The following is a 15,315-nucleotide window of genomic DNA, read 5'->3' as shown; positions in this document are numbered from 1 at the left end:
TGTCCATGCATGCCTCAGACCATGGTGTGACTAGGAATGACTAGCTATGTTTATCTACCAGACCATGGTGTGACTAGGGCTGACTGGCTATGCATACCCCCGGGCTCCCTCTTCTGCCCTTTCTGTCTATAATCGAGAAGTGCAGGTCAATACCCCCAAAGACAGCATTGCCATGTTCCAGCTCTGTCTTCCCAGCATGACTATCTTGACAGACTCCTTGACTTTGGTTTGTGAGGCAAGCAGCTGAATGAACCTAATTAGTTGGGACATGCCCCTATGTCCACTCCTCTAGATCTGGTCTTTGACTTGGGACTCTAGTAACATAAAAGTCTGGTGACTTGACCTAAATCATGACACTTAGTTAAGAATTCAAACCTTGAGTTTTGAATGATCACCCCTATCACTCAAGCAGGTAAGGATGCGCGTGTGCGCACACACGCACGCACACCAGATCTGATCCCACGTACACACCTGAGAGAAAAGGTGCCTGAAAAAAGTCTCCAGGAGGTGACTCCGCTGTTCCCTAGTCACTGCCACCCTCATCAGCTCCTGCTCCCGCTGCTCCCACTCCTGGAAGCTCAGCTCACTCTCCTTCAGGGCCCCCCTGATATTTTCGACCAGTGCCTGCCGCTCTTCCTCTGTGTTCAGCAGCAGCACCTGCAAAGGCAGCAGGAGCAGAAGCAAACATGTCAGAACCTCTCAAAGAAATGTGTTTCGCTTGGGTCACACCAAGGGTCATTTGGTGTGGCCTTGCAGAAGAGATACTGTCTTTCCATTTACAGAAGAGGACGTGAGCAGGTGAGCGTTTACTCCATACTGGAGAAAAGCCGGAAGTAGGGAGGGAAGCAGAGGGTGGAGTGGACCCACAACCAGCCTCCTGTTTAACACCCCTCCAAGTGCCTGGAAATCCCCTAAACTGAAATGAGGGAAGAGGACACAACTTCTTCCAGGAACTCCTAACTACCTAGGACACATAAGAACATCCTTCATAGAGAAGGAAGCCGCCAGTGGCTGCCAGAGTACGAGGAAACTATCAGCCAGCATGGTCTAGAACAAGACAGACACGTTCAAGTTCATCTCTCTATCAGGCGCTATATCTGGGGACTAGCAACCTGAAACCCTAGCTCTTGGCTCGGTGTTCCTTCCCTTCCACATAACTACCTCAACTGTGATGGGGGCCAGCAGGGCCATACCAGGTCATACTCCTTGGGGATCTTGAGCAGTAGGGCGCGGCGCCCGCGGTTGCTGGACAGGATGAGGTTGACCTGTTGCAGGGGCCGCAGCTGGATGGTACGGAGCACGGTGAGCCTGCCATCTACTACTCGGATCTGTCCAGGCTGCAAGTGTACGAGCACCGGCCTGCAGGGCTCCTTGCAGCCCTGCCACTCTGAGGCTGGAAGGCAAGAGATGGGGCTGGGTCAGCCAGGGTGCAGAACGCATCAGGAGAGAAAGAGAAGGCTAGTACAGGGTCTCAGCAACAACTCGGCCCCTTCCTAAGCCCCAAGGGTCATTCTCTTCTCAACAGTTCTGCTGTTCCTCTAATCCATGAAGGACCGCGGATTCCTGAGTGTTTGCTGGATATTCCCCGGAATGCTTTGCATTAGTTATTGCATGTCTTCACAACCTAAGATACAGGCACCGTTAGGATCCCCATTTTACAGAAGAAACAGGTTTAGAGATTTAAACTAAAATCTGCCTAAGGTCCAACAGCCAGTCTGCAGTGGTGGAATCAAGATTCCAATCCTTGCTTGACTTCAGTCCTTCATTAATTGCTCCCGTTGCCTGCGATTCCAGAGTAAGATGCCGCAAAACCATCCGGGACTTGTGATTCATAACCCTTTGAAATGAAGGCAGGATCTCATGACTCTTCTGCTACTCCATCACATTCCATTTCTTTAGGGTCATTGGGAGGAGCTTTGCAACTTGGAAAGCTGCAGGTCCAATGCCTACCGTGCCTCTCCTCCACCTGCCCATGCTTCCCTGACAGCCCTATAAACGAGAATCCTTTTCCACGGGCTTCTGAGATGGGGGTAGGGACCAGAGCCCTAAGCCATATCCTTCCCATCACCGCCCCAGCTACCCCCAGGCCTACCTTCTACTCCCCCTACAAGCTTCTCAGACATGATGCTCTGGCGGTCCTGTCTCTGGAGCCTCTTGAAATTCCTCATCCGAAGCCGGGCAACAATCCAGGCACTGAGCAGGCTGACTGGCATGAGAGTGGGGGAGGGTATTCCAGGAAGTGAGGGTGAAAGCAGATAGGAGTCGCTCCCATCTCTCCTCCTTTCCTTAGGATGAGTGCTCCCTAGTCCTCCCTTCTGATGCTCCTGCTGCACAGCTTTCCAACTGTGGAGGCCCCATGGAAGGAAAGGCTTTGCATCCCACGGGGAGCTCTGGAGAGTGTCTAAAATATCTGTCTTGTCACTAACTGTTCCATTACTCAGATCCCTTCCCAGCCAGGGACTAGGTCCACACTTGGATTCCTCAAACCACAAGCTAGACATACCACACCAGGCTGCTGGGCCACCCACACTGAGCCTTATCATGTTCCTGTTCCAGAAACCGTGTCTGGCCCAGCTCTGCTTCTCAAGTGAGGATTTGTCTCTGACAGCTCCCTAGGCATAGCCAACAGGTGCGGACCTGGGCTCTTACAGACTCTCGACCAAGCTAGGCCTGGGGGCATCTCAGGAGATCAAGGAGGCTGGAGCTCACTTATCTGCAACAAGACACCTTTTCTTCTGCTTGCGTTTTTCTCACCACCCAGAGGGACAGCTACTCTGTACTGTTTGCTGTCATACATAAAACAAGCCCAGCTCACCCCTAGATTGCACCTTTCAGTAGCCCCATCTTGCCTACCCATTACTCTCCTACCTAAGGGGAAGCAGCAAAGGGTCCCAATGGTGAGTCCGAAGCCAAATCCGCTGCCCTTGAAATAGTCCCGAATGAAGAGGGGGACACAAGCTGGCAGGCCCTTGGTGCTGAGCTGACTTGGCTGTGGACAGGGGTCTCCTGGGGAGGCAGAGGATGTCAGAATATTGAGTACGGGGCCACAATCTGGCACAAGCCCACTGAGGAGGGTGATAACAGAAGAAAATAGGGTACTCTGGGAACTGGAGAGGAAGGGGCTGTTTATCCCTGCCATTGTAGCAAGACCATAGCATTTGCCTATGGGGGCAGCAAACATGTCCCAGAATGAACTTCAAAACACACACACACACACACACACACACACACACACACACACACACACAGAGAGAGAGAGAGAGAGAGAGAGAGAGAGAGAGAGAGAGAGAGAGACTTCCTTCACCACTGCTATCGAGTATAATAACCTCGCCTTCCTTTGACCCTCCTAATGCTACTGACAGCCCCCATCCTGTCCCATTTGAATGTAAGAGTCCTTCCCAGGTCTTTGAGAGAGTCAGTCCTCTCCCCAGTTTGTCACCTCCTGGTCTTGTGCAAGGGGCAGCTGTATGTGGCAGCCCTGGTACCCCAAACCAAACTTCACAAGGCAGAACCCTCGGTCACACCACACTTGGAGTGTTCATCCGGCCTCATCAAACCAAGCCTACAGTTGAGGAAGGACAAAACTCTGAACCCTCCCCTCTAGCCTTCTCTAGGTCTCTTACCTGCAAGCCAAAAGAAGACATTAGGCTGCAGGGCTCTGGGGTCCACATTGGTGACAGCCACTAGAATGTCCCTGAGGGAAGTGTTTCTGATCTCTGCAATTTCTTCCTTAGAGAACAGTCTGGCATAGGAGAGGCGGAGAGCTATCATGGTTAGGGAGAAACTTAGGACCCCACACTCTGGTATCCCATGGGCAAATCGTCTCTGGTCCACAGCTGTTTGTGAGAATCTGCCAGCCTAGGGAGCTGCCAGAGACAAATCCTCACTCGAGAGATCCAGAGGGACTGGAATTGAGGCCAGTTGTAGGGTCAAGCAGAGGGCTGTGGTCCAGGCCTCAGTAAATCTGAGACGTGGCCCTGGCAAGCATTACCCATTCCTGCTGTTCTCAAACCAATAGCGATCACCATCCCGAAGTCTAACAAATTGGTCGAGGACAATGGTGCTGAAAAGAGGCCCAGGGTCCCCATGGCTCTCCAGAAGCCCTCCTGGGAGCAGCTCCAGCCGAGACAGGTCCTGATTGTATAGGGCAGCTGTGGCCTCCAGCACCTGGAACACAGGATGATTGAGAGGAACCAGCAACCAGCCTTGGGCAAAGAGACAGCTCCCAGGGATTAGCCGCAGGCATGATAATAATAATAAATGACCTGAACAATATCTCATTCCTAAAGATACACCTATCTCTAGGAATTAATTACACTATTACACCCCAGGCTTTGCTCTGAGTGCTTTACATAAGCTAGATTGTTTACAGGAATCTTTCCACATATTCAACATCCTGTTCTGTGAACGTTGAATAAAAGCAGCAGCCGGTCGTCTGCATAGTTTCTTGAGAAGGGATAGACCTGAGAAGCGGTGTGTGAGAGGCTGAATGGCTGAATGATGCTATAAAAGGCTTCTATCATTAGAGTTAGAAAATAACTTTAAAAAGATAAATCCCTAGCAATCCGTGGTCCCAGTTGCTCACACCTTGTAATCCCAGCACTGAGAGACTGAGGCAGGGGGATCACCATGCACGCTGCTTGTTTTGAAACACAGTCTCACTGTGTGTGTGCCAGGCTCGCCTGGTACCGAGATATTCCTGCGTCTGCTTCCCTCATGCTGGGGTGTAGGTTTGTGTCACCTCACCCAGTACCAGAGCTTTCTACCTTGTTTTTTTAAATAACTGTTTATTGTGTATACAATATTCTGTCGAAGAGGGCACCAGACCCCATTACAGATGGTTGTGAGCTACGATGTGGTTGCTGGGAATTGAACTCAGGACCTTTGGAAGAGCAGGCAATGCTCTTAACCTCTGAGCCATCTCTCCAGCCCTCTACCTTGTTTTTAACTTCGTTTTATTTTCTATTGCATTTAATTTTTGTGTGTAAGCTGTGTGTGAGTGCAAGGTGATGCACATGCGGACCCCAGAGGACGACTTTCAGGAACTGGCTTCCTCCTTCCACCACGAGGACCCTGGGGAACCAAACTCGGGTTGGCAGGCTCGACAGCAAGTGCCTTGACCAACCGAGCCATCCCAGTGGCTCCTATTCTTTACCGGTGTTCTAAGTACCTGACCAGACTCATTCCAGTGACACCTAGCTGAAGCCAATGACTTGTTAAATTGATTTGTCTCACGATCCCTATCGTTATAAAAAAAAATGTTTTAAAAATGTTTGTGAGATCACTGTACATGTTACTTTTGGGCAGAGGTGAAGAGAGTATTTCTTGAGACAGGGTCCCCTGTAGCTTTGGCCAGCTTGGAACTTGCTGGCCTTGAATTCCTGGACCCCCTACCTTTGTCTTCCAAATCCTAGAATTACAGGCGAGAGACACCATGCTGGGCATAGCACTTTCCTATAATAAGCCTTTCGATTCTTTCCAGTAACTCTACAGTAAGGGCAAAGCACAGTGCACTAGGCACACAGTCGTGGAAACACATCTATGCCTAGGTTGTGCCAGGATGACTGTGCCAAAACGGTAGGGCAATCAAAGTTGGTCTATCGATGAGTAGTCAATGTCATTTGCCCACAGGTGATAGCTCAGAGTGTAAAAGCTAACTTAGGGTGAAGGCAGTGGTAATATCAAATACATAGAAACATAGTTTGTTCCTAAGTCAAGGGCCTGCAATACCACTCTAGGGCTGTCAAGAGTAACAAAATCAATGTCTACCAAGTAAACGCATTACATGCAATAGACAGTCAATACATATTTGCTGAGCCTTGGCCTTCAGAGTCAAAAGTCTAATCCTGCTAGACTTGGAATCTCATAACTTGGTGGACAAGATTGGGAAAAGTGACCTTCATGAGTTTTGTCCCCTGTCAAGTGCTTGTCTCTGGTAACCATGTTTTACTATCCATCTTCCCTGTTTGAGGATGGTGTACCCAGGCCCTCCCACTCAACCCTCTGGGTCCTAACCCTTCCTCACAGTGCCATTGCTCCTCGAGAGTGAAGGGTTGATGTCTTGCCAGTGGGAAATGGGAGGCAGACCCAATGCTGCTCTGGCGTTGGTGTAAGAAGGCAGGCCTAGATCCCGACCCCGCTGCAGGCAGCTGGCCACGTAGTCTGTACGGGAGAACTTCAGTGGACCGGGCCAGAAATCTGAAAAAGGAAGACTAATGCGTTGGAAGAGGTCAAGGGCCATCAATGCAGCCTCCAGCCCGGACCAGTCCGACCAATGCCAAGAATACTTGAGCCATGGAGAAGGAATGGGGTCACAGTCAGTGGATCAGAAATTTTCCCGGCAAAGGATGACATACATCCCTCAGCCCTGAGAATTCCCCCCTTCCTGGCTCAGGTCCAGCCGGATCTCCTCCCAGAGGTCAGAGGTTCACAGCCTACAGGGACAGCCTTGGGCTCACCTCGCACATCCTCAACCACGACATGGTCCTCTCTCTCGGCGATCTGGGAAACCATGCCCAGCAGCAGCGCATCCACATCTTTAGCACTCTGTAGGTTTGGGTGCTTAAGGAGTTGGGAAAAGAGGGACATGGATGATGGAGCCAGAGGTTGGGCAGCCTGGTGCCCTCCACCACATCTGCCACATCCTTGAGCCCACTCAGTCATGCCTTTTGCTCCTGGTGGGCATTCCTCAACTTCGGGTCAATTCTTCACTCAGAGAAAATGATATTCCCACCCAAAGCCGATGTCTTGGAACACAGAGAATCTTTAAACGTTTATTCTGTCCTAGATTTGACAACATGATGGGCAAGGTCCCTAGACGCTCATCTTTGCTCTCTCATTAGCTAGTTGTATGATCATGGAGGAGTCATAGGACCTGTCTGAACTTGCTGTTCTCCTTTTATTAGGGGAGAGCCCGGGACTACTGGTATATATACTCAACTCTCAAGCAATTGCCTAGGAGGGATAGCATTGCTGGGTGCTCCAAAGCCTCCAGGGACCCAGAGCTGTCAAAGGAGAGGACATACCTAGGAGGAGCAGTGAAGGTGGAACCGCACCGAGCACATAGTGTCCCCTCTCCTCTTGTCTCTCATATCTAGCCCTTGGGTGAGGATAGGGGACTGACTTCTGACCAGGTACCCAAGCTGTCCCCTTCACTCTAGCCCATCCAAGCTGCCTACTACAGTCCCATTGTCTACCTTCTTCACATACTCAGACACATGCATATACAACACACACACACACACACACACACACACACACAGCATATACATATATTAATCCAATATATGTCTCCAACTCTAACCTCTCGACTCCAGTAGCTGTTACAGACCCGGAGGGCTCCGGAGAAACTTGCGTTATTGGCAATCTTCTGGAAGTGGCAACTGGCATCCCTAAAATGCAAAGAGCAAGAGTGGTTACTGAAACCACAGGGTCCTAATGTCAGACATCAGCTTTGCTCTCCAAGACTTCAGCCAGGGGTCCCAGGCCATAGCCTTTCCTATTTTCTTGTGTAATCAAGACATCTGACCTTGGTAGTTACTGAACTATCTGGCTTTTGGAAAGTCCTATCTCCCATCTGACCAAATGTGTGAAAATTTGACCATAAATATATTTTATCTGCGCCTTTTCCAAGCGGATAAGAACACACACAGATAGCACCCATGCACACACAGTTAGGAGTCCTTTGGTACCACTTGGTAGGAGTTCTAGGGCCCTGTAAATAGCAGATCCACTGATGCATACATCCTTTATGTAAAGCAGCATAATATTTGCCTATAATCTATGCACAGCGACCCATACAGTTTAAGGACTCTCTGAATCTTTGTATGTATGTGTTGCACAGACATATTCATGTATGTTTGGATGCAGGTGCATGTGTGAGTGTGCATGTATGTTTGTACACATGTGTGTGGAGTCCAAAGTCCTTGGGTGTCAGTCCTTGGAAGCTGTTCACCTTGTTCTTTTGAGGGTCACTCACTGGCACCTAGGACCTGACAGTTAGGCTGGACTGGCAAACCAGCCATCTCAAAGGGTCTGCCTGTCTCTGTCCTCTCAGCATGGGAATCACAAGCCTGAACCACCACAGCTGTCTGTTTACAGGATGTTAGAGATTGAACTTTTGAACTACAGGCCTTGTGCTTGAGTGGCAAGTACTTTCACCAGCTGAGATATTTCCCCATCCCCTACATTCTTATAATATTTAATATGACATAAATGTAGTCTAAATAGTCTTTAGATTTTATTCTGTTAGGAAGAATGTCCCTAAAATGTCTACATTTTCAGTACGGAAGGAACTTTTCCGGATACTTAAAATCTGAGGTTGATTGAGTAGATAGGGAACCTAACATTGTAAGGGCTGACTATATGCACACTACCTGTATATACTTTTATTATATACACATCATGTATACATAGTTTTATTTATATGTATGTATACATTCTTTTTTTTAGAGAAGGTCTTGAGTAACCCAGGCTGGCCTTGAATTCTCTGTATAGCAGAGGATAACCTTGAACTCCTGTTCCTCTTGACTTCATCTCGAGTGCTGGGAAAAGAGACTATAAGGATGCACCCACCCTCTCTTTCTAAAAATGAAGTTTTCCCATTTGGCCTACCCTGGCCCTCTGAGCTCAAGCCAATCTCCCATATCAGCCTCCCAAGCAGGAGAGACTACTTTAGAGACCCGAGCCACTGCAACCAATGATATATATGCATTTCTGAAGGATGCAAGCTTCTCTCTTTTGATCAATCAAGTGTGTACTTCTGTTACCCAGCCTAGGAGGCAGAGGCAGGATGACCTTGGCAAGTTCCAGGCCAGCCAGGGCTACACAGTCCTGTCTTGACAAACCAGCGACCAAACACATACAAACAAAGCTCATGGTTGTGGGCTACAGACAGTCCACACCATGCACAAGGGTCTGTTCAAATCTCCTTTCTTTATTCTCACCATTCTCTCTAGAAACTAGTTGCTCCAAACTGATAGAACCCTGTCCTGCTCCAAAACACAAATGTGTGAGCCCCCTCTCCTACCTCATGTAGACCCCGGGGGGCACCATGGTGGAGAAGAACTGCTCAGAGGCCACCACAAACTCCGGGGAGATGCTGGGGTCCAGAAATGGATGGTATCCTGAGGTAGGAGGAGAATTGGACCCATTAGGACTTTAAAAACTCACTACCAGCTTTTCTTCAAACGATACTTAGCGATCGCTCAGCCCTCCTCCCGACCCCTCACCTGCATACTTCGGGGGAGTTTGCTTCAGGAAGCTGGGCAGCCACTCATACATCGCAATGTTCTGAGGGGAAAGAGGTATAAAGAAAATGTGTAGGGCTGGGCCAGGCAGGGTACTGAGCCCAGGAAAGCTTACGAGTAGACACGAGGATCCAGCAAAGCCGATCATGGAAGAAAAGATTTAAAAACAAGAGCACCAAGAATCAGGTTCTTCAAATATTTACTGAAAGGGAAATGTTAACTAATGATCAAACCCAAAATTATCTGGCATAAACAGAGTTTGCCTCTCTATCATGTACAGTAGTTTTCCCGGATCTCCAGGAAAATGGACCATCTTGGAAAGGGGCATCATGGAAAGGGGCCTTGTCCAAGGCTGGGGAAGCTTTCCTAGTGGAGCTGGATCTCCCTGGATCCTGCCGCAGGTGGGCGCGGGTCAGGTGGCCCCACTCACCTGGTAGGTAGCAATGACCCTCTTGCGCGCATGCTGGAACAGCTCCTCATCCCCCCAGTGTGGGTGCTCCCGCGCCAACCTCCTGGCCCACAGGTTGTGGTAGCGAAACCACAGCAGGCCCAGAGCCTGCAGGAAGGGCTCTCTGTTCCCGCGCTGGGCCCCAAAGGCTGCATCCATGTGGAGACAGAGGGGGTTGGAGGAAGGCGATGGGAGGCAGCATGAGCCAGGGGAGCCCAGACCCCTCCAGCCAGTCCCCAACCCCATCAGCCTGATGCCTCCAACCCTGCTCCTTCTGCGGGGACCCCTCAGTCTCACCATACATCCCCTGCGACCCTCCCTGCCCCGTGGCGGGGTCCGGTGCCATCCACATGAGCAGAGGGTCCTGGGATTTCCGAGGGAATGCAGGATCGGCCCCCGATGCCAGCTGCCCTCCTGAGAAGCTCCTCAGCGTGTCGCTCCATGAGTGAGAGGAGCCATAGATGGCACTGCCATCCAGCCAGCCGGTCACCTGATTGGTCTGTAGGGGACGTGCTGGTGAGCCAGGTGGGGGGGGGGGCAGGCAAGTGCCAGAGGGTGGGAAAGAGCCTCACCCTGCCCAGTTTTCCCAGCGGGTCTAACCTCAGACTCCCTTCCCGCCTGCCTGCCCTCCTCCCTGGCTGCCTGGCCTCACCAGATCCCTGGGGTTGCTGGGGCTCTGTCCAGTCTTGTGGTCCCAGCGGCTCCTTTGAAAGGGCAACACCACGTCCCCACGCTTGTCAGGGTCGAACACGGGGTCCCCACGCGGGATGTAAATGTTGAGGAACTCTGCGGGGCAGCCTGGTGTTTCCACACTCACCAGGTCGGAGAGCACGTGGTAGCCTGCCCATACATAAAGCAGGAGGGATTACCCGGCTAGCCAAAGGCCATGCTCTTCCCTGCCTCAGGCGTGGAGGCCTCCCTGCTTCTCGAAGCTTCAGGATACTCATCTCCTATTATGGGCAAGTCCAAGCCCTGACCTCCACATCCCCTCCCAACTCTCTTTCTCCTGCCCTGCCTGTGCCTACACCTGCTCTAAGATGTTGTCATTGTCAGTTTGGCCTTCTCCTTGGTAACTGGGAGGTGTTTGGTGATGATGCCTCAGTAGGCAGGGTTGTCAGCACCAGCTCCAACACGTAGCTCGGAGCCTCCCAGAAGGCCCGCAGCCAAGCAGGAAGTCACATGGGAGTCAGCAAGGGCACCCAACATGGCCAGCAGAAGCCATCATTGCTGCAGGACCAGCCATTAACCCCCATTACTGAGCTTGTGACACCCCTCTCTGCTGAGGTCAGAACCCTTCTCTCAGCCTGTTCTAGCAGCCACTGGGGCAGCAAGGTCCCAGGGACAGTCTACACAGTGTGGATACCAACCCTCACCCCAAATGGAGAGATGCTCCTCTGCTCTCCTCCATGTCCTCTTCCAGCACAGGGAAGATTCACGCCCTGCCAGGCTTCACTTCAGCGTGGGTCCTCCCTTCTTCTGCTTTTGCCCCTACCCTATTTCATGATTTCATGGCTTCCTCTTCTATCTCTCACGCCCACCTTTGATACTCCATTGTATCTTTCCTCATCCCCCACCCCGTTCCTTAGGCACTGAGGTGTTCAGTTAACACCCACTGGCTCTACTCCTCCCGAGGCTGATGTTCTCACCGAAGAAGACACCCAGGACTGTACGGTTCCGCAGAGAGGGCTGCCCTGCAGGACCTCTCATGGCCGTGTTGCTAAGGTCTCGGGGGTTAGGCAGGTAGGGTTCTCTCAAGGGCTGGTACACTCCGTCGGCATAGCTGGCTGGAACAAGGCGCTGCAGCCGAGAGCCTGGCACAGGAGAGGTAAAGACAAGGATGGATTTGGTGCGTGTGTCTGCCTGCCTGCCTGCCTGCCTGCCTGCCTGCCTGCCTGTCTGTCTGTCTGTCTGTCTGTCTGTCTGTGAGTGCAAGTACCCGTAGAGGCAGAAACCCTAGGCCTGAAGTTACAGGTGATTGTGAGATGCTGGACATAGGTGCTGGGAACTGAACCCAGGTCTTCTGTAAGAGTAGCAGTTAGTGCTCTTGATCACTGAGCCATCTCTCCACTCCAGGGAGCATTCTTGACCTCTACGTTCAGGCTTCCCTCCATACCTTGAATCCTGAAGCCTTAGATATTGGCAGCCTCGGACGATAGTTGCGATAGCCTTTTGTGATACTTGCCAACTCTCAATCTCCACTGGAGGGTACCACCTTGATGCCTGGACTAACTTTGCCCTCACCTACCTTTGCTGCCCCATCTGTGCTCCATGAGGTTGTTATACCATCCGTCAAATCGCTGTACCTCCCAAGCAATGGAGTTCTGAGCCCCTGTGTGAAAACAAAGGGAAAGAGGCCGCTGGGCAGGTGCAGGCAGAGGGGACCAAGCAGGCCATGAGGGAACAGGGCCTGTGATTCTGATTCTTGAAAGAGCAGGAGAAGGAAGTACGGCCCAGAGGGAGAAACCAGGGCAAAGTGCTGTCTACTCTTTAAGCCAGGAAGACTTGACTCCGAAAGTGGAAAACGGTGCACGACCATGCAGCACCGGCTAACCGTGGCCTCAGAGCAGCACAAAGCAACAGGATGGGGTCACACAAGCTTGGACTCCTCGTATTGCAAGTCTTTGGGAGACACAGGAGGACAAAAATCATCCCTAACCCTCAGATCCAGTAGGGAACAAGAGCCAGCCACACCCTGTAACTGGGAAGGACAAGTCATTCTGTGACCCATCACTGGGCAGGAGCAGTGTGAAGAGGGACTTGGCTCTTTCTCACTGAGCAGAGCCCCAAGGCAGGGTGTGTTACTGCTACTCTGGTCTCTTTCCCAGTTTCTTGGGTGAAGACTCAAGTCCAGTTCTAAGGACTGATCCTGTGAATGACCTTGCCCCATCCTCCTTTGGAACATCTTGTCCCTCATTTCATCCTTCCTCCTCCTTTTCTTCTTCTTTTAATTTATTTATTTTGTGTGTCTAGGTGTTTTGCCTGCATGAATGTCTGCATACTACACATGTGCCTGATGACCACAGAGGCCAGGAGAGGGCAACTGACCTCTCGAATCAGCATTATGAACAGTTGTGAGCTACCATGTTGGAAACTGAATCCAGGTCCTCGGAAGAGCAGCCAATGTTCTTAACTGCTGACTCTCTGTTCCAGGCCTAATTCCTGTTTATAATGCTACTGTAATAACCTACAATCCAGGAGGGAGCATTTGGCTGATGAGGTGGGGGAAAACTGAGGAAGCAGGACAAAAAGGGAGGGTCTAGAATCTTCTCAGTCAGTAGGTCAGGAGACTAGCCAAACCCTCCCCGTCTTCAAGAAAATTTAAAATTCTCGCCCGAGAGAACAGAAGAAAGGGCTCTAACAATGATCAATACCTCTGATTGGTGTAAGATCTCCAAGCTGTGGGTGCTATATGCACACACAGGCACACTCACTGGGGGCGGGGGGATCAGGAAGGAAAACAACTAAAGTTCTAATATTTGAACCTGGCTAAACACCTAGGACAGCAGGTCAGTCACTCACACAAGACCTCTAGAATAAGATGAAACGGTGGTAGGCCAAGGAAGGAGTCTCTCGGGGAGAGTCTATCTTAGGGGTTAGAGGAAATAGCTGGGAGAGAAAATGAAGTCTCAAAGAACGGAGAGTACGGGAAAGCACTCAAACGTGAGCAGCGTTGGCAAGGGAGAATGTAAGGTCCATGTCTTACCACTGCCAGCCAGGAGGTGCTACTTTACAAGGCCCATCTTCATGAATCACCCCCAAGATGCAAAACACCTTTGAGGTTTGCTCTTGCTTGCTTGTTTCGATGGTGGTGCCTCTATCTCCAAAGTGCCAGGATAGCTGCCAGGTGCCACCACACCTACCTTCCACCACTGTGGGTCCAGTTCCCTCTTCAGAGCTCTGGATTATAGGGAATAGCCACTAATGCTTAAGTTCTCAGACTTCCAAAGCTGGAATTGCTGCGGGCCGTATTGTGTTCTGATGTTATTGTTTTATTTTGTGCTTTTCTCCAGCACTGGGGATGAAACCCAGGACCTTATATATGCTGGACAAAAGCTCTACCACTGAGTTACATTCCCTGCCTAAGAGCATTTTATTTTAAAAAACACTGGTGACTCCTCTTTAGCCTGGGGTTCAATTTTACCCTAAGATGCTTTATTATCTTACACATCTACTCAATCTTTCCTGTGCCAAGTCAGGAGAACTTACCTTATCTAAAAGGATAAAAGACAGTGGAGAGAGAAAGGGCCTCACACTAGAGGAAATAATTTTTATTCTGTCATCTCCCCATTTATTCAACAGCTAGAAACAAGAACCTGCCATGTACAGTGTATTGTATCTTCTTGAGATTAAGGTTGTAGAAACGATAGCACACATCTCTGTAGAAGACAGAGGACATGGGTTCTCTGCTCGTTTGCGCACTTCTTCCCCAGTCTGTACTCACCCAAACAGGCCGATGTCCCAACCAGGAGTATCCAGGCCAGAGCTAGAGGGGATCCCATGATGAAAATGGTAATGAGGGATTAAGTGTTGGAATTCTTCAAAATAGAGACCTAGAAAAACAGAGGATAGAAGAAGGAGCTCAAGGCCTTCGTGAGAGTCAGGATAAGGCTTCTGCAAGACCTCTAAGAATCCAGGCCGGGCAGAACCTGGAAACAACCTAAATGTCCCTTGACTGAAGAAAGGATAAGGAAAATGTGGTACATTTACACAATGGAGTACTACACAGCAGAAAAAAATAATGAGATCTTGAAATTTGCAGGCAAATGGATGGAAACATCATAGAGTGAGGTAGCCCAGACCCAGGAAGACAATTAACATATGCACTCACTCATAAGTAGTTTTTAAAGATAAAGTAAAGAAAACCAGACCACAAATCACAATCCCAGAGAACCTAGACAACAATGAGGATCCTGAGAGAGACTTACATAGATCTAATCTACATGGGAAGTAGAAAAAGACAAGATCTCCTGAGTAAATTGGGAGCATGGGAACCATGGGAGAGGGTTGAAGGGAAGGGGAGAGGCAGGGAGGGGATCAGAGAAAAATGTAGAGCTCAATAAAATCAGTAATAATAATAATAATAAAAAGAATCCAGGCTGGAGAGTTGGACCTAGGAGGCGTGGTCAGCTAAAAGCAAGCGCCTCGCTCTCTCTGAAGCCTCTCATTCATTCAGCCATTAACTGATGAGCACGCGTTGTGCACAGAACTGGCCTAGGCTCTGGAGATGACGTGATAAACAAAGCAAAGCCAGCCTTGCTCCTGTGGCCTTTAGTTTCTGAGTAGTTGAAAACCCTTGCTTTGGTCCAGCTGCCCACACAGTCTGCTCCACTGCCAGAGCCTAACTTGGGAGGAGGGAGCAGAAAAACCCTGCTGAGATCTTGGGTCTGCTGCTCATCCTCTGTGGGATCTGAAGTAAAACATTCATCTGATTGCACAGTCCTGGCCAGGAATGTGCCTGAGCTGCTTGTCTCCCAGTGTGGCAGCCAGCATCTGATGTGGTGATGAAGCTGACTTCAAGCACCACAGAGGCTGGAGCATGGCTCTCCTATGGAGAGGCTGGAGCATGGCTCTCCTATGGAGAGGCTGGAGCATGGCTCTCCTATGGAGAGGCTGGAGCAT

The 15,315-nt window shown here is 50.3% G+C and overlaps 1 protein-coding gene across 1 annotated transcript in view; it reads right to left on the bottom strand.

Moving 5' to 3' along the window:
- Duox1 (dual oxidase 1) overlaps nt 1-15,315 on the bottom strand; it is a 35,490-nt gene that overhangs the window by 18,744 nt on the left and 1,431 nt on the right. The window contains exons 2-18 of the mRNA XM_005364373.2: nt 14,138-14,246; nt 11,942-12,025; nt 11,343-11,507; nt 10,349-10,536; nt 9,994-10,195; nt 9,679-9,845; nt 9,231-9,291; nt 9,029-9,125; nt 7,304-7,391; nt 6,459-6,561; nt 6,026-6,198; nt 3,992-4,167; nt 3,624-3,742; nt 2,869-3,006; nt 2,093-2,206; nt 1,194-1,393; nt 472-657 (exon numbers count right to left, since the gene is read on the bottom strand). Coding sequence (XP_005364430.1) covers nt 472-657; nt 1,194-1,393; nt 2,093-2,206; nt 2,869-3,006; nt 3,624-3,742; nt 3,992-4,167; nt 6,026-6,198; nt 6,459-6,561; nt 7,304-7,391; nt 9,029-9,125; nt 9,231-9,291; nt 9,679-9,845; nt 9,994-10,195; nt 10,349-10,536; nt 11,343-11,507; nt 11,942-12,025; nt 14,138-14,195 — 2,319 coding nt within the window. The 5' untranslated portion in view covers nt 14,196-14,246. The remainder of the gene's footprint in view (nt 1-471; nt 658-1,193; nt 1,394-2,092; nt 2,207-2,868; nt 3,007-3,623; nt 3,743-3,991; nt 4,168-6,025; nt 6,199-6,458; nt 6,562-7,303; nt 7,392-9,028; nt 9,126-9,230; nt 9,292-9,678; nt 9,846-9,993; nt 10,196-10,348; nt 10,537-11,342; nt 11,508-11,941; nt 12,026-14,137; nt 14,247-15,315) is intronic.

Source organism: Microtus ochrogaster (assembly GCF_000317375.1).
Source record: "Microtus ochrogaster isolate Prairie Vole_2 chromosome 14 unlocalized genomic scaffold, MicOch1.0 chr14_random_1, whole genome shotgun sequence".
NCBI classification, from domain to species: Eukaryota; Metazoa; Chordata; class Mammalia; order Rodentia; family Cricetidae; genus Microtus; species Microtus ochrogaster.
Note: the sequence above shows the minus strand (reverse complement) of the source record. Positions and strands in the feature narration are given on the sequence as shown.